Here is a 27,298-nt window from a genome sequence, read left to right as displayed (position 1 = left end):
TAATCTCAATGCAAGCATTGACAGGTAGCCAATGCAGATCTTGCAACCAAGGAATTTTTTGATGTATTCTTACATGTAGAACATTGCAACTTCCATCATGTACTTGGATTTCTGGATCCCAAATGGATGGATTCTGCACTTTGGGAGGAATTCTATATATGGCAACTAAAGATGCTCCTGCAATTTTGGCCACATGGCCAAATTGTGCACACAACGATTGGTTAACAAATCAAATCAAAATTGGGGGCTTTTATTGGAGTGGAGGAGTGGCCTAGTGTTTAAAGCACCGGTCTTGCAATCCAGAGGTGGCCGGTTCAAATCTCGCTACTGCTCCTTGTGATCTTGGGCAAGTCACTTAACCTTCCAGTGCCTCAGGTATAAACTTAGATTGTGAGCCCTCCTGGGACAGAGAAATATCCAGAGTACCTGAATGTAACTCACCTTGAGCTACTACTGAAAAAGGCGTGAGCAAAATCTAAAAATAAATAAATATCTATATAAATAATTCTCACCTGAAACATTCTGAAGCTCACTCTGTGGCAGGGAAACACTGAAGCCCTGCACTGTTGGTAGGCTAGGCTGTCAGCACCACTCACTGTCACTCATGCACCTCGCACTGTCACTCATAGACCCGCCCTCAGCCACGCCCCTTCCACACATAATTCGCAACCCCAACGTTCTAATGAAGCTGCAACTTCCGCTTGCATGGTGGTGTAGATCGGAATTTTTCCCCATGACTGTCTGCCCCACAACGGGATGACATTGAGGGCGGGGCTATGACACTCAGCGAATCGCATTGCCGCACCCACTAAACCCTCCTGCACAGATTGCCGCCCTCACAAACAACCTCCACCCACAAAACACTCCAGCCTCCCTCAAAAAAACCCTGCAAAAACCCGTGAAGCCTCCATGAAGGACAAAATACATTCCGTACCTCCCTGACCATAAACTATCCTCGCCGCCGCTCACTCCTCCCTCACGGACACCATACTCCCGCCCCTCACAAACAAACTTCACCCATCCAGATTCAACAAACGATACCGCCCCCCTCACAAACAAACTCAACTCACCCAGACCCACCAAACAATCCCGCCCCCCTCACAAACAACCTCCACCCACCCGGACCTTCACAAACGACATCCAACAACCCACAACCCTCCGTGAAGGACAAAATCGATTGCCCTACCCCCATGTCTAGCAACCATCATCGCCGCCGCTCACTCCTCCCTCTGTCACGGACAGCATTCACTGACATATCAGCCTCTCTTGCCTCTGTCTTAAAGCGCACCAGAACGATGCAACGCTTTAACACGGAAACCTTACACGCTGACATGTCCGTTTAGGAGGACCCCGCATGGAAGAAGGCGGCAGCGTGACAAAAGACGGTTCCACGACATCGGGAGACGGCAAGGGAGACAGGAAAGCTCCTGTATAGCGGTGAGGCAAACAGACTCAAACTTTCACTCGCGCACACACACACTGCTCTCCGTATGTGAGTCACCCCCCCCCCCCCCCCCCCAAAACAAGCTAGCGCCCGGTTCATTGCTCTGAGAAACGGGCCTTCTTTACTAGTACTTCTATAATCCCCTTGTCAGGGTTCAGTGCAGTTTATAATGATTAGAGTATAATGATGAAATGCGTCAGGTAAGGATTGTTAATAGCTTGAGAGGAGAAGGAACATGATCTAGATCTTATGAAGAGCGACTATGATTGAGAGGGAGGAGGATGAGGTGCGAGTTACTAGGTGGTGGTTGGTAAGAAATAGGTTTTTAGCCTTTTTCTAAAACTAGTGTAGTTTTTCTCTTTTCTGATTTTAATAGGAAGGGAGTTCCATAGACACCACTTAGAATTTACGTGCACAGCTTGATAAAGCATAAAGTAGTGCAAATAAATTCTGCTGCATAGATCTAAGGGGGCGTGGCCGTGGGAGGGGTGTGGATGGGTTGTGGTCATTTCTAAAATTTGTGTGCATTGTTATAGCATACGCACTATCCATGCCTAAGTTAAGTGCAGCATTTACACTGGGTTTTAGTTGGCGTGAATGGCCATGCCTGTAGTCATGGGGAGGGAGCTATGCGTATTCTATAAATTACGCCTAACTTTAGGTGGGGTTTTTTGGCACCATATGTAGAATTCCCCCCCCCCCCCCTTTATGGGGAATTCTACCCCTAACTCCTGGGCAGTGCTGCATCCATGATGAGGCACTCTTGGTTTCCCGTGCTCCCCCTGCCCCCATGCCAATATGCCCCTGATCTTTGATCACTCACAGAGATGGTGATGGTGGTTAGCCATGGGTTCTTTATAAGCGCATCCTCAGGATCATTGGACTCCTTTCCCATCCCACACATGTCCATGGCATCCGTGTCATCTGCAGGCAGAAAGATGGAAGGTTATAGATGAAGTAACTAGGCAATTTCATGTTGTTGGAGGCTAACAGTCGGTCCTGGCTTTTACCCTTGTAACATGGATGTACTATGATTGGGGGGAGGGAGGGGCTCCTACTCATCCAAATACACCAATCAATCACCATATTGTTGAAAGATCCCGGCCCAGTTCTGGTTTTTTTTTTTTTTTTTATATAATTATTTCTAAATTTCTTTTTCATTGCATTCTGGTCCTCTGGGCTCTTCCTTGGTAGAATCCAGAGCATTGAGATGGGAGGTAGAAAACCTGTGGAGTTGATCAGGATTTCACAGAATTGGGATGGAACAATCTCAACCAAGGGGATTGGTTTCTGAATATGGACCATCTTTGTGGTGCTTTGGGAAACAGGATATGTTTAATGTTTATTTATTTAAATTTGATATACTGCCGCCTTTACTGGCACACAGATCAATGCGGTCTACGATAATTAATAGGAAATTGTAAAAAGAATTACAAATCAAGATAGGACAGGAATGTTATTGGGTGTTGTATCTGTCGCACAATGCAAGTTATTTTCTCCATACAATTCATTTCCCATCTTCTTTCTTATCCTATCTAGCCCTATTTGTACCCATATTTATTCATCTTCATTTCTTTATTTACAAATTTAATTATGATTTAATCTTCTTCGCTATCCATCTGCCCTTAAGAACAGTTGCATCCAGGTTAATTCATCACATATGTTATTTTTGTTTTACAAAGCCAATGTTATAGCATTATTTATTGTACTTTATAATCTGTTTGTCACGGTGGTGACTGTTTCCTTGTCTGTGCTCACCTCGCCCTCTGGTGGCCAGAACCGGTGACTGCTATGGACTGTCTCATGTTCCTGACTTCAGCCCAGTCCGGTCCAGATCTTCCGGGCTGCCAGACTTGCTTTTCTTGTTTGTGCCTGAACAGCACCGGTAGCTGCCTTGTGTTTCCTGCAGCTGAACTTCATCAGCTGATGGGCTTTATTAGCCATCTGGAGACTTCTGTGTTTGCCTTTGCATCGTTTAAGGTCCCTGCTATGTTGGTGTGCTCTGTGCACTTCTGCCTAGTCCAGTGTATTGTCTGAATTCCTTGCCTGATTCTAGTCTAGTCTTTGTGTAGTTTAGCTAGTTCTTTATTGCTTGTTTCCTAGTCTTGTTCCTTGTTTGTATTTCTTTGTCTAGTTCTTGGTTGTCTGTGTTTCTTTCTTAGTGGCTGCTTTGCAGCTTTCAGTCCTTGTTATTGAGCCTCTCTGCTTTCTACCTAGTGTGGTATTGTCTGTCTGAGAGTCCTAGTCTGCCTAGCCTCCCTTGTGTATTCTAGCCCCTGCGTGTATCCTGTTGGTATCCAGTTCCTGCCCTGTCCTGTAAGTCCTGCCGGCTGCTTGAACCCAGGGGCTCAACCCCTGGGGAATGGTGGTCAGGAGCAGGTGAAGTCTACCTGCTCTGTCTGTTCCAGCTTGTTTGCCTCAGCTGCAACTCCAGTCCGGGGTTCCAGTCCTGTTCTGACTTGTCTCTAGTTTGGAGGTGGTTTTGCCTGCCACTGCCGCTCCTCGGCAGTGGTCCAAGGGCTCACAAACCTAGTGTTTCCGTGAGAAAACCTGACACTATGTAATTTTTAATATGTATCATTCATTTAATTGTTATGTAAGCCACATTGAACCTGAGTCATAGTGGATCCCTAAAAGGCAACAGGATGTAACTCAAGCATAGAGCACTTCAACTATAAAATGAAATTACACCCTAAGAAATCCTAGCAAAAGTAAACCTGCACAGTGCGACAGATACAACCCCGTGAGTCACTCTTGGGCTAAGGTAGGGTAAAAATGTCATAAATAAATAACCCACTTTTTGGAACTTCTCAAGTAGCCAGTGGGACAGCTGTACCTAGCATTGTTCCACCAGAGGTGGAAGGATCTAATCAGGTGGTTTGGAAGTATCACCCTGATTGCCCACCTATGATGTCCTCAAAGGTTTTCTGTAGGTCTGCGATATCCTTCAGCTTAAACACATGATGTTCATTGTCCTTCTTGGATGCCAATGCATTGATTTCTTCGTCATCGATGTCACCCAAACCAAACACGTAGATATCTGGAAAGCAAGAGATAGAGATAAAGAAATATCCCCAAAGTGCATAGATCATCGGATTCTCTCTTCTCTGTTCATTCCATTCATCTATTATCCTATGGATCCATGTTTCATATTCCACCAGTCTATGCAAGATGACATGCTAGACCTCCACAAACCTGAACAGTGGATCAATAATACCCACTACAGAGGCAATTCTATAACTGATAATCAAGTAGGAGCCTGATCTATAATGGAATGCAGGTGCCTAGTTTTTCTTTATAGAATACCTGCGTATCAGTGAAAATATGCGTCTATAGACGTCAGCACTTATGTTGGCCATAGAGCTGGTATAAGTTTCTGCACCTAAGTGCCAAAGATACACATTTACAACCAGATTCAGTATATGGCGCCCCAAATTGGGTGCCGTTAAGGTCCGTGCTCAGCGCAAATCTTATAAAGGTCACTTAGAGCTAAGTGAGCTGTATAGAATAATGCTTTAGTACAGATCTCAAACTTAAGTTAGGTGCGGAAATGATACTATTTTGTAACACTGGAGGAGTAGCCTAGTGGTTAGTGCAGCGGCCTGAGAAACTGGGTTTGATTTCCACTACAGCTCCTTGTCACTCTGGGCTAACTCATACCTACCGGTATAATTATTTCCAATTTATTAATTATTCTGAATATTTCCACTATGTGCTCCTCCATTTCTTTACTTTACTTGATATCGTTCCTCACCAATAAGCCTGAAGTGTGTCACGATAAATTTAAAACTAATATAGCAAATTAAAACCCCACCACCCTCCCTTTGTCAAACATAAAAACATAGTCCTCCTTCCATTAATAAAACAAACAACAGTAGCCAATAAGATTACACTGTCAACCAAAGGCCCTTGAAAAAAAACATGCCTTCAATTTTTTTTTTAAAGTTGGATAATTTAATCTCCTAATGCAACTCCAATGACAATGAATTCCACAGCTTGGGATCAATCACTATAAATGTTCTAACAGGTAGACTAGTTCCACGTTGCTCGGTTCGTTCCTCTTTCTACATGATTCCTCTGCTGGTATATCATCTGACAAATGCTTTGTGGAAATAATGTTATACTGCACAAATGTTCTCTTATACGCATATTTGACAGCTGTATGTTTGTGCACTCTTTGAGCTAGCTACTATTCATGTTCATTACCATTTTTATTTATGGAATTTTAAAATGATTTTTAGTACTTAATTGATATTTTGACTTGCTATGCTAAATGAGTTTATCTTGTTGGGCAGACTGGATGGACCGTACAGGTCTTTATCTGCCGTCATTTACTGTGTTACTATGTTATGTTATTATGACCCACAATCACACGAGCATCATTGCTATCATCACCACCACTACCATCCGTCATCTCCATTTTTACTCGTTCATGTTCATCACTTTCCATGCACTCTTTATCACCACCCTTGGTTTCATCCTCCCCATTCATTAATTATCATCATTGCCATCGCTCCTTTCTTCCTCTGTAATCCTCACCACTACCACGACCACTCTTGGTTCTTTCTAATGAAGAAAAATTGAACAAAGGATTGTTCCTACCAAGAAAGTCTTCTCTTGTCTTCCTGATGTTTAAGAGGTCTCGGATGTTCCTAACCACAACTTTGGGGTCACCACCCATGTTGGATTTACCTAAAGAAGCCAAGAAGAAAGATTATTGCTGTGTTTCTGGGTTTCTGGTAGAAGGGTCTGGGCATTGAGAGAGCAAAAAATATCATGTGCGTTACAAAGCTTCTTGGAAGAGATTGTTACATCTATGTTGTTTTATGGGAAATGTCATGAAATATTGGCCTGACGTTGTGCCATTCTCCAGGTTAAATGAACTCTGAGGTTGACAAGTGCAGAGCTACAACATTTTATTATGCCAGTGTAGACATTGATTAAATTTGGGAAGGAGAAGGATGGAACTGCAAGTCTAATAGACAAAATCAAATACCCAATATGGGGGGTGAGGGTTCTGTATAGGTTGTCCAAAGCTAGGTGCTCAATTTTGCACATTGATCAAAGATCCATGCATAAAGTAATTGGCTAAATTGATGATAACGATCAATAATAGGTGTTAAACACTTAATTGACAGTCATTAGGCGTTACACACAGATAAGCCTTATGCCTTATTCTATAACATGCCTGCCTAATTTTCATAGCGCGCAGCTCCAAAGAGAATGGCCGTGGGAGGGGCACGTGCAGGTTAGGGGCATTTCCAGAATTTAAGTGTGACGTTATTGAATACTTGTATTTCTGTGCCTAACTGCCATTAGTTGGGTACCAGCATTTACACCAGCTTTTAGCAGACGTAAATCTGCCTAAAGTTACATGTGAACTGCACGCTAAGCTAGTGTTCTATTAAGGCTATTCTGCACAATAGCCTTTATAGAATTTGCGCTTAGGGGTACTTTTAATAAGCTGCAGGTCAAAGAGCCCTGCGGTAGCGGCAGGGGCCATTTTACTGCACTGGGTAAAATGCACCCCCCCAAAAATGGCTACATGGCCATGTGGTGAGGAGCACTTAACCGGCACCCATTCAGGTGGCAGAAAGGGCTCCTGTGGTAACCCAGTGGTAACTGGGCAGTGTGCAGCGATACCCAATTACCGCCAGGCTAGCGCTGCGTTACTGAAAAAAGAATTCCCAGAGTGCATGCGCCAGCCAGAACTACAACCGGCGGCCGCATTGGGCCGGCGATAGTTCCAGATTAGTGTGGATCATTCTGGCACCTAACTTTGGGCAACCTATGCAGAATTCTCCCATATATGTGTACGCTCTCTTCTTGATGACAAGCCTGCCACGAATGGAGATGTGAAGGCTTTGCTATTAGATAATAGGATCAACCATCCGTTGGTTGGAGGAGGGGAGGGACCACTTCTGATGCATTCGAGGATGCCTGTTCTTGAATGCTGGTAACATAACAAAGACTACAGAAGGATGAGTGTAAGCAGCATCTGTCACTTGATGGTAAGATGAACAACATCAGGGATAAGGGCAACCGTAGTATTAAAGTATCTGAGAAATCTCGTTCTTCAGGGATCATCATAAGATAAGTACCTATAATACACTTCAGAAAATCACTTAAGACCCACCTGTTTAAAAAGGCATACCCTACCAACCCAACATAAACGCCTGATCTCAGCGACACAACAACACTAAAGTTCGTAATGGCCATCACACAACTCTTCCGTTGTACAATTTCTTTATGTGGCCCAACAACATGAACCTTATCCTTCCACAACATCACCTTGTATTTGTTTACTCCGGAGTCTGCAAACAGCCCTCCGGCACTATGTAAGCCACATTGAGCCTACAAATAGGTGGGAAAATGTGGGATACAAATGTAATAAATAAATAAATAATGAAGACTGCAGAAGGGGAACTGTAGGCAGGGGCCATATTACTATGTGGTAGGATGGACTTTTTATCAGTTACAAGTGGCTTCATTTTCAAGTGTACAGCACTGTGTATGTCTAGTAGCTCTATAGAAAATGATAAGTAGTAGTAGTAGTACCCTCTTAATATCCATAGAACTGAAGAAGACAAGTGTCCTAGGATGGAGATAGTTGAAGAGTGGGTGTAGGCAGAGGCCACTCTGTCACTGGGTAGAAAGTTGATTATAAACACCTCCACTCTTCCATCCTTCCCACACCCTAGGATCTAAGGAAGCATGTTCTTGAATGATTATCATGGGGTAAGTGCCCTGTGGTGTAGATAGTCTAAGGCAATATGTAAACTGAGGACCAGCCAGCACTGAATTTTACAACAGACTTACCGTCCGTCATAAGGACCAGCACGTGCCTGATTTTCATGAATGTATCTTTCTGCATGAGCTGTTGAAGTATCATCATATTGTAGACCTCCTGCATGGCATCACGAATGTTTGTTCCAGCTTTATCTGCATGCTCTTTAAAAGAAGACACGACAGTCACGTTTTTCTGACGTTTCTCAGAACAAAACTTCATCTGGAAAGCCTGAGAAAATTTTGTGAATCTTGCCGTCTGAGTAGGCCATCAGCTAGGCCTGGGGCGTCAGAGATGAAGGGCCACCTTTTAGGATTGATTGTATTTTTTCAGGATCCCCACCATTAATATTCACGACACACACATCTATTTGAGCCAATGACCAGGTTAATGTCCATAATATGGTTATTCTCAAAACCAGATCTCTTTGAGGCACTGGGGGTTCTTGGTCTATCACTAATGGGTATTGAACAGCATCTGATTCACACAATGAGCAGGATTCTTAGAAATGTGATACATTATTCTGAGGGAATATTTGGACTGTAGGCCTGATGTCTCTCATTTGGATTGTAGAAATCTGGGATTTCTTTTTTTTTTTTTTATTTTGTTCATAAGTACATAAGTATTGCCATACTGGGACAAACCAAAGGTCCATCAAGCCCAGCATCCTGTTTCCAAAAGTGGCCAATCCAGGTCACAAATACCTGGCAAGATCCCCAAAAAGTACAAAACATTTTATGCTGCTTATCCCAGAAATAGTGGATTTTCCCCAAGTCCAATTTAATAATGGTCTATGACTATTCCTTTAGGAAGCCGTCCAAACCTTTTTAAAACTCTGCTAAGCTAACTGCCTTTACCACATTCTCTGGCAACGAATTCCAGAGTTTAATTACACGTTGAGTGAAGAAAAATTTTCTCCAATTCATTTTAAATTTACTACTTTGTAGCTTCATAGAATGCCCCTAGTCCTAGTATTTTTGGAAAGCGTAAACAGACGCTTCACATCTACCCGTTCCACTCCACTATCATATCTCCCCTCAGTCGTCTTTTCTCCAAGCTGAAGAGCCCTGGCTGTTTTATCCTTTCCTCATAGGAAGTTGTCCCATCCCCTTTATCATTTTCGTCACCCTTCTCTGCACCTTTTCTAATTCCACTATATGTTTTTTTAGATGTGACGACCAGAATTGAACACAGTATTCAAGGTGCAGTCACACCATGGAGCGATACAAAGGCATTATAACGTCCTCATTTTTGTTTTCCATTCCTTTTCTGTTGGTATAACCTTAATAAAGATGATTGAACTTAAAAAATATGTAAATGTGATAAATTTTGTAGATGCTATATATAGATAACTATTGAAAAGCGTGAAAGAGTCAACAAAAAAGGGTCTGGATAAAATGAAACCAGTGTTTGCATCCTCCACAAAGGATTCCCAGGAGGACCTCATTCCCCCCACACAAAATTTAGAGTGATGATGTGCCTCCAGCAACTCTATGACTCACCTTTATAGCTGAATTTCTCCAATCTATCTATGACCTCGGAGGCATCTGTGCTGTTATTGTTCTGTATGTTCATGATGATTTTAGGTTCAGTCGCAAAGGTTATCACCCCATATCTGGGGCTGATGTCATAACTGGAGACCTGTAGAGGAAAATTGAGCAGGAGTGCATCAAACGGAGGGTATTTGGGGCTGGAGAGGAATTGGGGACATGGGAGGTGGGGAAAGGGGAAAAAACCACAGTCTATATGCTTAAGGTCCAGTATTCAAAGGATTTGGGGCCCTTTCACTATGCTGTGTTAGGTGCTATGCATGCCTAATGCAGCTTAAAATGGCAAGATACCCTCATCGTCCTGTGGTAAGTGCCAAATTAGTGCATGCTAAACCGGGCGCTAATAATTTTTTGAATTTATTTTTGGAGGGGGCTTGTCAGGGGGCAGAGAGTGGACATCCTTGTTCTATCAGTGCAGCTATTATTACCACATGGCAACTGGTTAAGAACATAAGCATTGCCATACTAGGACAGACTAAAGGTCCGTCAAGCCCAGCATCCTGTTTCCAACAGTGGTCAATCCAGGTCACAAGTACCTGGCAAGATCTTTAAAAAGTACAATACATTTTATGCTGCTTACCCTAGAAATAAGCAGTGGATTTTCCCCAAGTCCATCTTAATAATGGCTAATGGACTTTTCTTTTAGGAAGCCATCCAAACCTTTTTTTTAAACCCTGCTAAGCTAACTGCTTTTACTACATTCTCTGGCAACGAATCCCAGAGTTTAATTACACGTTGAGTGAAGAAAAATTTTCTCCGATTCGTTTTAAATTTACTACTTTGTAGCTTCATTTGCGTTCCTCCTAGTCCTAATATTTTTGGAAAGAGTAAACAAGTGATTCACGTCTACCTGTTGCATTCCACTCATTATTTTATAGACCTCATTCATATCTCCCCTCAGCTGTCTTTTCTCCAAGCTGAAGAGCCCTAGACGCTTTAGCCTTTCCTCCTACGGAAGTCGTTCCATCCCCTTTATCATTTCCGTCGCCCTTCTCTGTACCTTTTCTAATTCCACTATATCTTCCAAGACAAAAGGCCTAAATTTATAAGAATAACTTTTAAACTCTTAAGATGAATCTTCTGCTGAAAACTCCCCCTCCCCCGATTGCAAAGCCACATGCTAATTCCAACACAGCCCATTCACTTCGTGCAGCTTAGTAATCAGAGGAGTTAGGCTTCTAAAGGCCCTGTTTACTAAGCCGCGTTATTGGCATGTTAGCATCTTTAAAGTATGTGCGTTAGCTGTGTACGTGCCTACAATATCCCTATAGGCGATGACATGGTTAGTGTGCGCGTTAATTGTAGGTGTGTTAAAAGGTCTAAAGCGCCTTAGTAAACAGGGCCCTAAGGGGTTCTTTTACAAAGGCACGCTGAAAAATAGCTGGCAGTAGTGTAGGCTTGGGTTTTGGGCACACACCGATCTATTTTTCAGCACGCCTGTAAAAATGGATGTGCAGCAAAATCGAAATTGCCGCGTGTCCATTTTGGGTCTGAGACGTTACCGCCAGCCATTGACCTAGCGGTAAAGAATCCGGGCGGTTATGTCCATTATGCCCGCCCGAAAATAAAAAAAAAAATATTTTTCAGATGCGCGTGTCGGAGCCATGTGGTAGTTGGGCGGTAACTCCATTTTGGCATGCGTTTGGATGCACATAGACAAGGGGCATAGCAAAGTGGGGCCACGGGAGCATGGGCCCCCACAGATTTAGCCCTGGCCCCCCCCACCACTTTTGACCCCCGCATCTCCCCCGCTACTTTCGACTCCCCCTCCCGCCACCCCCCGCCGCCACCAGGTAACTCAGCCGAAGTCCTCTTCAGCACTGGTCTCCTCTCCGGCACGTTCGCTGATCTGTTTCTGTGAGTCTTGACTCCTGATGTCCTGCAGATACCTGGCGGCGGCGGAGAAGGAGCTCGAAAATGGTGGGGAAGGGGCGGCAGTGCCAGGGGGAGGCTAAAATATGCCCCCTCACCTCAAGCTCTGGACTCCCTCCCACTGAGGTCTGGCTACGCCCCTTGTATAGACGCTTACGTGGCTTAGTAAAAGGGGCCCCTACATTTGGCTGAAAATAGGACACAGATTTGGGAGCTCAATATCGGACCCTTCGGTCATAGAACAGAGCTAAGAGGAAAACTTCTGATGGCCGGTAGCTCATCCCGCTGTAAGGAACAGCGTAGACCTGGAGCAGCGGCTCCAGATCCCATGGCTGTAGCTGGCTCAAAATCTGAACATCCAGACTGTTTACTAAGGGAGTAGATAAAATGACTACTTTTGGCTGTGAAAGTGGAGCTACAACAGTCTTGGATTCCAAAAATGAACTTAATTTAATTTTAAGCCCGAGCTACTCTCTTCTTGTTTCTAATTTTCATTAGTGTTGTGATTTTTCCTTTGGTATTATACCTTGGACAAGAGATTGGATTATATAATATTTTGCTTTTGGTGTTTTGCATACACTGGATATTTCAGTATTATTCATCTTTTCTGTATCAAGATTTATTCTTGGAATTATTTTGTAAGGGGTCCTTTTACTAAGATGCGCTGAAAAAAATGGCCTGTGCTGTTGTAGGTATGTGTATTGGATGTGCACCGGTCCATTTTTCAGCGCGCCTGCAGAAAAGGCCTTTTGGGGGGGGGGGGGGGGGCTGAAAATGGATGTGCGGCAAAATAAAAATTGGTGCACGTCCATTTTGGGCCTGACACCTTACCACCACCCATTGACTTAGCAGTAAGGTCTCATGCATTAACCGGGAGGTAATCGTCAGCACGTGTACAATACCAATTACTGCCCGGCTAGCACCACGTGCCGGAAAATAAAATATATTTTCCAGCTCATGTACTGGACGTGCGTTAAAAAATGAAATTACCACCTGGGCCATGCGGTAGTTCCGAATTGGCGTGCACTGGGTGCGTGTAGGCGCCTATGTGGCTTAGTAAAAGGGTCCCTAAATTGCTTAAAATAATAATAAATATTAAGGGAGTATTTTTCTGAGATTTTAAATATTTCCAATACAGATCAAATTGTTTTGTCTAATAGCTATTCTGTGGCAGCTCAGGCCTTATTAGCACTGAGGGGCTCAGGATGGTTTTGATGTTTTTGTACCAATAAGGTGAATTAACAACACATTTGGGTCCGGGTTCCCCCCCCCCCCCCCCATGGACAACAAATAATGGGGGGGGGGGGGGAAACTCAGAAAGTAGGGAGTCTGAGAACTCGATATCACCCAATAATAAGTAATTCTACATTAATTATTCTGTATCTGGAGAATTGAATATTATTCACTAACAAATTAGTGGAGAAAAAGACCTCAGTGTGAATGAGAGACACCCCAATTTGAAAGATATACCTTCATTTACAAAGAGGGCTTCTTTTAATCATAAGTCTAAAAAGCTCCACTTTTATGTATAAAACTAGTAAAAAAGGCCCGTTTCTTACACAAATGAAACGGGCGCTAGCAAGGTTTTCCTCAGAGTGTATATGTTTGAGATAGTGTGTGTGAGAGTGACTGTGTGAGAGAGAGAGTGAATGTGCGAGTGTGTGTGTGTGTGACAGAGAGAGAGTGAGACTGGGTGCAAGTGTGTGTATGAGAATGAGAGTATGTGCCAGGGTCCCCCCTCCCTCCCAGTTCCAGAGAGTCTTCCCCCCCCCCCCCCCCCCCGGTCTGTCTCCCAGTTGCAGGGGGGACCTTCCTTACTGCCCTCCCAGTTGCAGGGGGGTCCCCCCTTCCTGCCCTCCCTCCCTTTTTCCCAGTTGCAGGGTCCCCCCTCCCTCCCTCCCAGTTGCAGAGTCTGTCTGTCTCCCCCCCCCCCCTTTTGTCCTCCACATTTTAAGGCACTGTCTATCCAGTTGAAACAGCTCCTAGGTTTGCTTGTTTTTGAGTGTATACCAATGACGGCTGTGTGGGGGAGTAGAAACAGAGATTAACCAGTGGGCTTCCTTGCTTACTGTAAACTTGCTTGGCTCACTTTTGTCTATTAAACGTCCTGCAGCATGTCATAGGTTTGCTTGCTTTGTTGTGCTGATTGGCTGCTCCCTGCATCGCGGCTCCTCCCCTCTCCCTTCTACTGGTCAATCTGGTGTGGGATGTGTATGATGTCACTATTATCTACAGCATGAAGCAGACCACCTCCGACTCGGGGACGGGTCGGGGAGCCACAATTCCAGGCAGCGTCAGAACGTTGGAGGTGAGAATTATTATATAAGGATGCCCCTCCATGATACAGAAATGAGAAGAGACTATAACTGAAATGTTTTAAAGTTATACACTTACCTTGGATGCAGCTTTCAATAAACCTGTCAACCCTTCACTGAAATACAATCAGAGTCCCGATCACTTCTTTTAAAATCCCCTCTTGTGCCTACAGTATTTAAAAGAAGTGATCGGGACTCTGATTGTATTTCAGTGAAGGGTTGACAGGTTTATTGAAAGCTGCATCCAAGGTAAGTGTATAACTTTAAAACATTTCAGTTATAGTCTCTTCTCATTTCTGTATCGTGGAGGGGCACTCTATACATAAAAGTGTTTTTTAGTCTTATGATTAAAAGGAGCCATCTTTGTAAATGAAGGTATATCTTTCAAATTGGGGTGTCTGTCGTTCACACTGAGGTCTTTTTCTCCACTAATTTCTTAGTGAATAATATTTAATTCTCCAGATACAGAATAATTGATGTAGAATTACTTATTTTGGGGGGAAAAAACCATTTAGCATATCTGCCCCTTAAATTGTAAACTCTAACTCAGGGACCAGGTAAACAGGTGATTTTCAAACCAGTAGTTCTTTCTTGTGCTATTACCTTCTCAATGAGTTTAATGACGCTGTCTTTGCCTTTCTTGAAATCGTCCTGCCCAACGCTAAGAGACGCATCCAGGAGTATGTAAATATCCAACTTTCCGCCTTTTTCGATCTTTATTTTCCTCGGCGAAAATACTGTAGGCACGAGAGAGGAAAGCCTTCATGGTTATGGTGTATCTGGATGGCATGTTTTTCATTTCACTTTAATTTATTGGCTGTTATATCCCATATTATCCAAACAAATTTGGTTCAATGTGGCTTATAATAGAGATAAAGCACTGTAGAAATTCTCATTTACGTTACAATAATAGCAATTCAAAAGGCTGTCATATTCAGATGACAGTAAATACATAGATCCTAGGAATAGATGCATATCCCTAAAGCTTTCAGACACAGTAAACCATAAAGGTATGGATTATGAATAAGTATAAAAATGAAAACATATATATATTTTTTTAAACTGCGGCAAGACTTGTCATGCATGTACCACGCTTTTCCGTAAAACCTACCTTTAAAAAAAATTTATTAGTAGAAATCTGGTTATCGTGACCAATGTTGAAGAATAGATAAGCGGTTGATGCTGTATATTTATAGCCTAGTGGTTAGTGCAGTGGACTTTAATCCTGGGGAACTGAGTTCGATTCCCACTGCAGCTCCTTGTGACTCTGGGCAACCCTCCATTGCCCCTGGTACAAATAAGTACCCGAATATACTATGTAAACCACTTTGAATGGAGTTGCAAAAACCTCAGAAAGGCAGTATATCAAGTCCCATTTCCCTTTCCCTATTTGAGATTCTACATGGAATGTTGCTACTGTTGGAGGTTCTAGATGGAATATTGCTACTATTGAGATTCTGTTGCTACTATTTGAGATTCTACATGGAATGTTAATGTTGTTATTCCACTAGCAACATTCCATGTAGAAGCCTGCCCTTACAGATCAGCAATGCGGCCGCGCAGGCTTCTGTTTCTGTGAGTCTGACGTCCTGTACATGGAATGTTGCTAGTGGAGGAGTAGCCTAGTGGTTAGTGCAGTGGACTTTGATCCTGGGGAACTGAGTTTGATTCCCACTGCAGTTCCTTGTGACTCTGGGCAAGTCACTTAACTCTCCATTGCCCCTGGTAAAAATAGTACCTGAATATAATATGTAAACCACTTTGAATGTAGTTGCAAAAAAACACAGAAATGCGGTATATCAAGTCCCATTTCCCTTTCCCTTATCTATTCTTGAACATTGATCATGATAACTAGATTTCTGCTAATTAACATTTTTTTAAAGGTAGGTTTTACAGAAAAGTAGGTAATTAGTTATCCATCTTATCTTTTTCGGCAGTAAATTCCACATCTTTGTTGCAAGATAAGAAAACCCCCCAAGCCTAAATCGATTTATAAATTACTCCCTTGCAACTAAGAAAATGAAGTAAAAGAAAATCTTGAATGCCCATTAATGCATTCCTTAGTGGGAGAGCTATTAAAATGCAGAAATAATCAGGGGCCAATCCATATAGTATTTTGGAAGACACAGGTCAAATTTTAGCCTGGCTTGGGCTACTGTAATTCAGGTTATTTCACCATATGTTGATAACTTCCCCCTTAGCGCGTTATGGGCTTAAAGCCCCGGGCCTAACTTTGTCTCTTGGCAGACCTGGGCATTAAGCCCATAACGCACAGTTAGCACATGAGAAAATACTGCAAAATGCTTTAATGCATTTACATGGTAGCCTTTTCTCATACGCTAACTGTGCATTATGAGCTTAATGCCCAGGGCTGCCGAGAGTCAAAGTTGGTCCTGGGGCAAACAATCTTTAGGGCCTGCCACTGCCCCCACCCCCCTGGTCTACCATCTTTGTCCCTCTCCCCCTTGCCTGCTTACTGGCATCTCTCTCCTTCCCTGCATACAGGCTGGCATCTTTTACCCTTCTTCCCTGCCCCCCCCTATGGTCCAGTATCACTGTCGTCCTTCCCTCCTCCCTTTAAGCAATCCTTCATCGTTTCTGCGGGCAGCTGGCAATGCCAATAAAGAGAGCAAGCTGCCTCTGGTTGGCCTGGAAGCATTTAATCTGCTGTGTCTCGCCTACACAGACATAGGAAGTTGTGTCATAGGAGGCAGGCAGAGGGAACACTTCCGGTGCCAGCCAGAGGCAGCTTGCTCTCCTTATTGACGCTGCCGGCAGCCCTTCAGAAATGATGGAGGACTGTTGAAGGGGAGGAGGGAAGGATGACAGTGATATCAGACCACAGAGGGCATGTCTAGGAATTTATGGCCAGCGCCAGCCCTCCTTGGAAGCTGGGCCCAGGGAAATTTGTCCCCCCGCCCCACCTCTCAGTGGCCCTGTTAATGCCGTTTAGCATTTTTGCAGTGGGGGTGCTTTATTGGTGTTTCTAGCTTAAAACCTAAAATCAGAGGCCGCACAGCAATAGCTGACGTTTCATCTTCTGATACTGAAACTCTTCCTGGATGCTTCACACTGTTTCTTTCCAAGGGACAATAAACCCTTAGTCTCTATAACATGACTTACTGTTGTCCACCTTGTCTGGGTCTGCCACCTCGATGGCAGCAGCCAGTGAAGAGATAAAGGAGGCGGAGACCTCTTCAGGGGTGTCGTAGGTGTACCAAGCTAGGATGAAGGAAATAGGGTTAAAGTCCAAGTGACTCATTCTATATATCATGGAGCCTAAAAGAGAAAGGTATCAAAGTGCAGTTCATGGTGGGCTTTTACCCCACCTTGATTTACCACATGTTTCAGCAATCTGTGGTACCTTCGTACCACAGGTTGCTGAATCCTGTGGTAAAAGAATATCCCTGCTAGCCTGCCACCCCGCATTCCAGAGCAACAGGCTCAAAACCATGCCTCAATGCTCACGGCCACAGCATAAAGGGCCGATCCAGTCCCCTGCCCGACCCCCCCCCCCCCCAGCACATCCCTTCATCCCACCCCACTCCGATCTAAATCCCCACTCATGAAGGATCCCCTTTAAAGGTAGTTTGATGGGGATGCCAGAAGGGCAGGAGCGACTACTGGAAGGGGCTGAGGGTCAACCATGTCCCTCCTAGCACAGAAAGACAGGCACATGATGAAAGCAGACCATGGAGGGAGACCAGCAGATGCTTGTACCTCGGCAGGTGGGCTCTGTGCCACTCCACTCCTTTGATTCCAGACACTCCCTCTCACTGGAGCCAAACATGACAAGTCTGTTCTGACACTGATAATTCACTTTGTCCTCAATTCGGTACTGGGTTCCAAACTTGATAGCACCTATAGGTGTTCCAGGATTTTTGCAGTGCCCAGCTGGAACAGAGAAGAGAAGGTGGGTCCAAAAATGCAGCTGGGATGTTGGACCAAGCAGTCACCTGTAAATACCTTGACAATGACTACAGGTAGCCCACAGAAAAAAAAATACAGGGGGCCTGTTGTCTGCCTGACCTACAGTTTAAATGCAGGGATTGTAGGGGCAGCCATGTTGGTGGCATTGTTCCCTCTAAGCTGAGTGGGAGTCTTCCACTTACAGTCCTGCCACTGGTTGGTGCTGTTTCACTATGACATTTTTTACTAATGAAGGACAGGAAAGCTCCGCAGGACTTAAGGAGGTTGGAGAAAGAACAGGAGACGGCAAGAGCATGCTTTGCCCATTATCTGGGCTGAAGCCAGTAGGCGGAAATTGTTGCCCTATCAATTACATTGTTGGGTGTACCAAGATGGCAGCAGCTGCATTGGGAAGAATGAAAACCTCCTTGGGTGGACAGGCTTCAGCTCTGTGATGTCACGCCATCTCCTGTTCTTTCTCAAGCCTCCTTGGCAGGACTCCAGGGGACCTGTCTGTCCTTAGAAACTGAAAATACAATGTGGAAGCACAGCCTCCCACTGGCAGCAAGGCAGTTGAAAGACTCCTGCCCAGGTTGCGGTCATGATGACTAGCATGCAGTAAAGATCCCCTTAAGAATATTTTAAACACAGAAGCAAGCTTAAATTATTTTTTAAATTTTATTTGTGTTTGTATTGATTTACGTTTGGTTGTTTTTATCTGAGTTTAAACTATGTAGATTGACAACCTATAATTTTTTTAAATAAATAATTACAAGGAGCCTTTAGTCTAAATACAGGGTAGTGTCTAGCCTAACTATAGGACATCTTCAAACCACATTAAACTATAGGAGATCCACAGTCTACTACATATAACATAACCACTAGCTATAGGGTCCTACAGATTGCATATAGTATTTTAATACTTGAGAGACTTTAATTTTGATACTAATACAACATTTCTGATTATGAAGTTTATATCTTCAACACTTAATAAAAATAGTTGAGATAGAATATCCTAAACTTTAACTACAAGAGACTGAAAAGGCAGATGTACGCTGGGATTTTCCTGTTATGAATCTGTACACAGTACTACTTTTATCTGGCACTGCTGATTTCACCATCAGCATGGACGGTATAATTTTGTTAGTTTCTACAGCTGTCCCTACTCCCTTGCCTAAGTGGAACTGGAAGAGGCAACAGACACAGGTTTATGGCATCTCAGAATAAGGTTGTTTCCCCATCATCAGGGAGCCATGCCTCTATAACTCACAGCCGTCATCGCAAATGGTGGTTTGGCCACTCCACTTTCCATTGGGTAAGCAGGTACGGTTGACAGAGCCCTGGAGTATGTATCCTTCGTAACACTCGAAGGTCAGGACGCTTCCGTTGTAGAAATACTGCTGTCGAGGGTGATAGAAACCATGCTCGAACTGCACGGGGGTGGGGCATGTCACATCTGAGGACAAAGAAGGGGGTTAGACAGATGGAGACTGGAGACCTCTCCTGTATTCAAACCTTTCTACCAAGATCAGTGATCTCCCATTCACTTCACACTGCGGTCATCCATGGAGGAGTGGCCTAGTGGTTAGGGTGGTGGACTTTGGTCCTGGGGAACTGAGGAACTGAGTTCGATTCCCGGCACAGGCAGCTCCTTGTGACTCTGGGCAAGTCACTTAACCCTCCATTGCCTGCCGCATTGAGCCTGCCATGAGTGGGAAAGCGCGGGGTACAAATGTAACTAAAATAAATTAAAAAATTCCCAGCCATCACCAGTGACCCCCATTTACTTCACATCGTGGTCATCCATTCTCAGTGAACCCCCCCCTCCCCACACACACAATTCTCTTTCTACCAAGGTCAGTGATCCCCATTCACTTCACACCATGGTCATCCATTCCTAGCTGTCACCAATGACCCCCATTCTCCTCATGCAACAGTCAGCCATTCACACCCAGTGGCATAGCTACGGGGACTTACGCCCCCCCCCCCCAAATTTGCTCTGGACCCCTGGCTGGCTGGCGGGATCTCCAACCCCCAGAAGCTGAAGACTTTGTCCAGTGCTGCTCTGTGCATTGCCTGCCCTCTCTTCCCCTCACATCTGGCATGCTCCTGCCACATCGCCTGCCCTGCTCTCTCTTCTGTGCCGGTCGTGAGGGGAAGAGAGAGCAGGGCAGGCAATGTGGCGGCGCCGTCGCACACCAGCACTGGACAAAGTCTTTAGCTCGCGGGGGTTGGGGACCCCCGCCAGCCAAGGTATTTGCGGCAGCGGTGCTTCAGCTGGCGGGGGGTAGGGGTGCCCTGCCAGCCAAGATGTACAGCAGTGGGTGGGGAGCGGCGCGGCAGAGGGGGGCAGCGACCAAAATGTGCCCCCCCACCTTGGGGTCTGGCTACGCCCCTGTTCACACCCATGGTTAAGTGCAGCTATGGTCCATGTTGAAAAGAATTTTGAGAAACACCATCTCGCTGCTCCCAACCCCAATAGAATGAAAAGTTCTCACCTTTGCATAGAGCCTTTGCAACGGCTTTCCCAGATGGACTTCTCATGGTGCTCCACTTGCCAAGATGAGTGCATTTCCTGCTAGACACAGGGTACGGGTACTTCCCTTCCGGGCACTTGAACTGCAGCTTGCTGCCATCTTTGTTAAGGGTATACTCCCCTCCTACGATATCCACATTCTTCAGGTCACAGGTCTTTTCAGGCAGCTCTGCTGAGCCTGCAAAAGACACCGAGAACAACTATCCATCAGCTAAAAAGTATAGAATTAAGAGTCTCTGGTTGAGCTGTGTGCCAGGATATTTTTTGAAATAATGTTCTGATTCAACCCTCAAAATTGTATTTCAAAGATCTGAATGCGTGATCAAATCAGCCTTCTTAGTTTTCTCAAAAAGCCTCTATAGTTACCAGAAGATTCCATGTTGCTCAACATGTCATAATGTAACCCGTGGTTAAAATTAATTTATTTTTACCTGGGGGAGGACTCGGGGAGCTGGGGCAGGCATTTTGGGTGCCCGCGGGTGGGGTTCACGGTGGTCGCAATCCTGCCTCGGGAGCACCCGTTCCGGGCTGCTCTGAGGTGGAGAAGAGCCGGCATCAGCATTTAGGAGATCCCCGGGTGATGCTGGGCCTTGCTGTGCCCTGGGAATGGCTCTGGGGGCCGGCACAATGCTGTAAGGGGCAGTGACTTCATTGATGATGTCACGCGCATGCGCTGTTGCTCTGACAGTCTGGATGGCTCTTAAGATATTGTGGAGTCTGGGAGACACTAAGGGGTCCTTTTACAAAGGCATGCTGAAAATGGCTTTCGGTAGTGTAGGTGCAGGTTTTGGACATGCGCTGATCCATTTTTTTGCGCACCTGTAAAAAAAAGGCCTATTTTAAATTTTTGCCCAAAATGGACTTGCGGCAAAATGAAAATTGCCGCGTGTGCATTTTGGGTCTGAGACCTTACTGCCAGCCATTGACCTAGCGGTAAAGACTCACGTGGTAACCATGCGGTAGTGACCTACATGCACCAAATGCCACTCGGCGTGCGTACGTTACATGATCCCTGAAAATAAAAAATATTTTTCAGACGTGTGTATCGGACGCACGCCAAAAATTAAATTACTGCAAGAGCCACGTGGTAGTCGGGTGCTAACTCCATTTTGGAGCACATTGGGCGTATGTAGACGCTTGCGCAACTTAGTAAAAGGACCCTTAAACCACCAATGTTTCTTTTGAAAATTAGTAGGAAACATGTTTTAACCCATAGAAGGGTTTGTTTATTGTAAATTTCTATTGCGGCATGATTGGCGCTATTGCACAATCCTGCATGCGCGAATGGCACATTTAAGAGATTTCTGACTCTAAGGATGCTGGGATGCGAGGGGAAGTCATTAAAGCCCAAGAGTGTCCCAAAAACAGCACAATTTTGGGTACATACGCTGTAGGTGTAAAGGAGACCTGCAAGGACACCTTCTCACTTAAGTTAATATTTAAAGTAATTCTAAAGAAGTGTTTAAGAAGTTTTAAAATAAAGAATTAAGATGTAAGGAGCTTAGAAATGTGTGCTACAATGTCATTGGAGCTCCGTTTGAATATTGACGAGGGTAATTATTGGGAATTCTTGTGGAAAGTTCTTGGGTGTTAAAAAAATGCAGATTTTTACTTAATACTGTTTAAATCATGTCTGTAAGGTATTCTGAGCGGTTAAAGTTTAAAAATGAAGGTTTAAAATAGTAAGGGGTCCATTTTACAAAGGCGTGCTGAAAAATGGCTTGCGGTAGTGTAGGCACGGGTTTTGGGTGCGCGCCGATCCATTTTTTAGCGCGCCTGTAAAAAAGGCCTCTTTTTTTTGCCGAAAATGGACGTGCGGCAAAATCAAAATTGCCGCGTGTCCGTTTTGGGTCTGAGACCTTACCGCCAGCCATTGACCTAGCGGTGAAGAATCTGGGCAGTAATGACCTACGTGAATCAAATGCCACTGGGCGCGCGTCCGTTACGCGCGCCAGAAAATAAAAAATATATTTTGCAGACGCACGTAGTGGATGCGCGCCAAAATTGAAATTACCACAAGGGCCACACGGTAACCGGGCGGTAACTCCAATTTGGTGTGCGTAGGCCCCTAAAATTATAATGTTTTTATAATGGTAGGAGCTGTGCATGAATCTGAGCTTGTCAAATCCTATGACATGAATCCGATTGGCTGCCCCACTGACAGCTGGAACCTGTTTCTGAGGGGAAGTTCTGCAATTTTGGGGAGTTGACAGTTGGACTGGAAAGAAGGAAAAGGTGTTGCGAGATTGGTATCTGTGAGGAAATTTAGTAAAAGTGAATTTGAAAATTATATTGAGCAAAAAGTTAAGGCTAGAGAGTGTGTGTTTAGAGGAAGTGTTTAGTGAGTAAATTTAATGCATTTCTGAAAATTCTGAGACTACTCCCTCAGTTAATGAGAGGAAATTTGTGTATAAACCATTGAGAATTTAGGGGTCCTTTTACTAAGGTGGGCTGAAAAATGGCCTGTGGTAGTGTAGATGCGTGTTTTGGGCACGCGCAGAATCACTTTTCAGTGCACCTGCAAAAAAAATGCCTTTTTAAAACAATTTTTGCCGAAGATGGACGTGCGGCAAAATGAAAAATTGCCATGCGTCCATTTTGTGTCTGAGTCCTTACCGCCAGCCATTGACCTAGCGGTGAAGACTCACGTGGTAACCGGGCAGTAATGACCTATGCGTGTCAAATGCCACTTGGTGTTCGTCCAAAATAAAAATTATTTTTCAGGTGCGTGTATCAGACACGCGCCAAAAATGAAATTTACTGCAAGAGCCCCGTGGTAGCTGGGTGATAACTCTATTTTGGTGTGCGTTGGGCACGCGTAGATGCTTACGCGGCTTAGTAAAAGAACCCGTTAATGCATTTCTGAAAATTCTGAGATTACTCGCTCAGTTAATGAGAGGAAACTTGTGTATAAACCATTGAGAATTTAGGGGTCCGTTTTCTAAGGTTCACTGAAAAATGGCCCGCGGTAGTGTATACGCGTGTTTTGGGTGTGTGCAGAATTATTTTTCAGCGCACCTGCAAAAAATGCTTAAAAAATTTTTTTTTTCCGAAAACGGACATGTGGCAAAATAAAAATTGCCGCACGTCCCTTTTGGCTCTGAGTCCTTACCGCCAGCCATTGATCTAGCAGTAAAGACTCACGCGGTAACTGGGTGGTAATGACCTACACGTGTCAAATGCCACTCGGCGCACGCCCAATATGCACGTCCGAAAATAAAAATTATTTTTCAGATGTGCCAAAAATGAAATTTACCGCAAAAGCCACATGGTAACCGGGCGGTAACTCCATTTTGGCATGCTTTTGGCATGCGTAGACTTGAGAATTTAGGGGTCCTGTTTCTAAGGTGCGCTGAAAAAGTGTAGATGCGTGTTTTGGCACGCGCAGAATCACTGTTCAGCACACCTGCAAATAAATGCATTAAAAATATTTTTTACAAAAAATGGATGTGCGGCAAAATGAAAATTGCTGCGCATCCATTTTGGGTCTGAGTCCTTACTGCCAGCTATTGACCTAGCAGTAAAGACCTCATGCGGTAACCGGGTGGTAATGGCCTACGCATGTCAAATGCCACTTGGCGCGTGTCCGAAATAAAAATTATTTTTCAGTTGTGAGTATCGGACGTGTGCCAAAAATGAAATTTACCACAAGAGCCACACGATAGCCGGGCGGTAACTCCATTTTGGTGCACGTTGGGCGCGCGTACATATGCGGCTTAGTAAAAAGGCCCCTTAATGTAGAAAGTTCATAGCTTTTCTCAAAGGTTATAAAGGGGAGTGAAATCCTATTAGTTCTGAGAATTTGAAAAGAACTTCTAGGAAGAATGTTGATAAGAGAGAGAAATGAATTTGACATTTTTCTTGTTTGTCTCTCTCATAAAATTCTAAAACATATTCTAGGAAAGATATTATTTTTGGTGCTGGATATTGAAACTTTTCTAAGTTTAGTAAGAAGTGAGTGAAGTGAATGTGAAAACTGACTGGAAGGAAGAAACCCTCTGAAGAACTCCAGTCCAACAGAAGACAGAAAGTTTGAGATAGGGATTTAAGTAAAAGATAGTATAGGAAAAATAATTAAGAGATTAACCTTATTTTATTTTCAAAAGTAAGATTTAATACAGTTTAGGAATCTTGTCAGAAAACAAACGCCTAGGTTTACTAAGGTGTGCTATAGGCTTGTTAACGGTTTTAACACGTATTAATGGTTGACGCTCGTTAAACGCTTAATGCGCCCATAGAAATGTAAGGGCGCGTTAAAAACGCTAATGCACCTTAGTAAACATACCCCAAAATTAATTCAAACACTTAGGGAGATAGTTTTCCTCCTTTTTTTATTCATTTAAGAATACGTGTAGGTAAAGAAGAAAAGGACCCAACGCTGAATTTGGCTTGAGGAAGTTGGAAGACAAATAAGTTAACATTTACAGTGTACACTCACCAGCATCACACAACAAACTGAGGGGCCCTGTTACTAAGCCGCGTAAGCGTCTACGTGCGCCCAAATGGAGTTACCGCCCAGTTACAGCGTGGCTCTTGCAGTAATTTCAGTTTAGGTGCGCATCCGATACGCGTGGCTGAAAACTAATTTTTATTTGCAGACGCGCGCAGGTCATTGCCGCCCGGTTACCGCGTGAGACTTTACCGCTAGGCCAATGGCTGGCAGTAAGGTCGCAGACTCAAAATGGACGTGCGGCAATTTTGATTTTGCCGCACGTCCATTTTCGGCAAAATTTTTTTAAAAAAGGCCTTTTTTTACAGGCGTGCTGAAAAATGGATTGGTGTATGCCCAAAACCTGCACCTACACTACCGCAAGCCATTTTTCAGCGCGCCTTAGTAAAAGGACCCCTGAAAGAGAAAACATTACTTATATGAGAAAAAGACTGTAAGAACAAACAAATAAAATATTTACCTGTAATAGTTTTAAACTGAAGTTCAGAATTTTTGTAAAATAATTGAAACACAATATAGACACATGAAGGGATATTGTTATGCAGGCCATAAGGAAGATTACTTCCTACTTTTGTAACACAAGTTATTTGTTAACTCATTCAGGGGCCCTTTTACTAAGCCGTGTAGGTAACTACGTGCGCCCAACGTGTGCCAAATTGGACTTACTGCCCAGTTACCGCGTGGCCCGCGCAGCAATTTCAATTTTGGTGCGTGTCCACTACATGTGCCCGAAAAATATTTTTTACTTTCTGGCGCGCGGCAGCTATCTGTGTCAAGTGGCATATGACACGTGTAGACCATTACTGCCCGGTTACGGCGTGAGACCTTACCGCTAGGTCAATGGCTTGCGGTAAGGTCTCAGACCCAAAATGGACACGCAGCAATTTTCATTTTACTGCACATCCATTTTTGGCAAAAATTTTAAAAAGGCATTTTTTGTAGGTGCGCTGAACAATAATTCTGTGCGTGCCCAAAACACGAGTCTACACTACCGCAGGCCATTTTTCAGTGCACCTTTGTAAAAGGACCCCTCAATATTTAAAAACTTTTCCTTTCATATTTAAATATAAACTTAATTGAAACTTTATTATTACAATTTGAATAACATTTTTATGTTTATTAATTAAAACTTACATTTAATCTTCAGAGTGTAACATCTTTTCTCTGCTAACATCTATTAATTTTAATTTAAATAATTTAATTCCTCCTTTCTTTGAGAGAGAAGGAAGAGATTTTTTTTTTAAATGTAAAGACCTATATCAGGGGTCCTTTTACAAAGGCGCACTGAAAAATGGCCTGCGGTAGTGTAGACACAGGTTTTGGGCGTACGCAGAATAATTTTTCAGCGCCTTTTTAAAACTTTTTGCCAAAATGGACATACGGCAAAATGAAAATTGCCGTGTGTCCATTTTGGGTCTGAGACCTTATCACCAGCCATTGACCTAGCAGTAAATTCTCAGGTGGTAATGGCCTATGCGTGCCAAATGCCACTTGGCGCGCGTCCAATACGTGCGGCTGAAAATAAAAATTATTTTCTGGATGCATGCCAAAAATTAATTTACCACAAGAGCCACGCAGTAGCCAGGTGGTAACTCCATTTTGATACGCATTGGGCGCACGTAGACACTTACGCGGCTTAGTGAAAGGGAAATGGGACTTGATAAATAGCCTTTCTGTGGTTTTTGCAACTACATTCAAAGCGGTTTACATAGTATATTCAGGTACTTATTTTGTACCAGGGGCAATGGAAGGTTAAATGACTTGCCCAGAGTCACAAGGAGCTGCAGTGGGAATTGAGCCCAGTTCCCCAGAATCAGAGTCCGCTGCACTAACCACTAGCCTACTCCTCCACTAGCAACATTCCGTGTAGAAGCCTGCCCTTGCAGATCAGCAATGCGGCCGCGCAGGCTTCTGTTTCCGTGAGTCTGACGTTCTGCACGTACAGGAAGTCAGATTCACAGAAAGAGAAGCCTGCACGGCCGCGTTGCTGATCTGCAAGGGCAGGCTTCTACATGGAATGTTGCTAGTGGAATAGCAACATTAACATTCCATGTAGAATCTCAAATAGTAGCAACAGAATCTCTATAGTAGCAACATTCCATCTAGAATCTCAAATAGGGAAAAGGAAATGGGACTTGATATACTGCCTTTCTGAGGTTTTGGCAACTACATTCAAAGCGGTTTACATATATTCAGGTACTTATTTTGTACCGGGGGCAATGGAGGGTTAAGGAACTTGCCCAGAGTCACAAGGAGCTGCAGTGGGAATTGAACTCAGTTCCCCAGGATCAAAGTCCACTGCACTAACCACTAGGCTACTCCTCCACTAGTAAAAGGGCCCCTCAGAGAGCTGAAACCTGAGGTAAAGGGACACCGTGACATCTTGAGTTTTAAAATTGGTAAGTAGTGTTTCCTTTTCTGAAGACGGGTCCTCT

The 27,298-nt window shown here is 44.0% G+C and overlaps 1 protein-coding gene across 1 annotated transcript in view; it reads right to left on the bottom strand.

Annotated features, from left to right (window-relative positions):
* The window catches only part of LOC115464337, a 133,760-nt gene that overhangs the window by 88,623 nt on the left and 17,839 nt on the right, over nucleotides 1–27,298 (bottom strand). The window contains exons 2-11 of the mRNA XM_030194726.1: nucleotides 20,376–20,591; nucleotides 19,148–19,333; nucleotides 17,689–17,862; nucleotides 17,092–17,190; nucleotides 14,572–14,705; nucleotides 9,734–9,872; nucleotides 8,264–8,395; nucleotides 6,047–6,136; nucleotides 4,350–4,484; nucleotides 2,268–2,368 (exon numbers count right to left, since the gene is read on the bottom strand). Coding sequence (XP_030050586.1) covers nucleotides 2,268–2,368; nucleotides 4,350–4,484; nucleotides 6,047–6,136; nucleotides 8,264–8,395; nucleotides 9,734–9,872; nucleotides 14,572–14,705; nucleotides 17,092–17,190; nucleotides 17,689–17,862; nucleotides 19,148–19,333; nucleotides 20,376–20,591 — 1,406 coding nt within the window. The remainder of the gene's footprint in view (nucleotides 1–2,267; nucleotides 2,369–4,349; nucleotides 4,485–6,046; nucleotides 6,137–8,263; nucleotides 8,396–9,733; nucleotides 9,873–14,571; nucleotides 14,706–17,091; nucleotides 17,191–17,688; nucleotides 17,863–19,147; nucleotides 19,334–20,375; nucleotides 20,592–27,298) is intronic.

Source organism: Microcaecilia unicolor, chromosome 3 (assembly GCF_901765095.1).
Source record: "Microcaecilia unicolor chromosome 3, aMicUni1.1, whole genome shotgun sequence".
NCBI lineage: Eukaryota > Metazoa > Chordata > Amphibia > Gymnophiona > Siphonopidae > Microcaecilia > Microcaecilia unicolor.
Note: the sequence above shows the minus strand (reverse complement) of the source record. Positions and strands in the feature narration are given on the sequence as shown.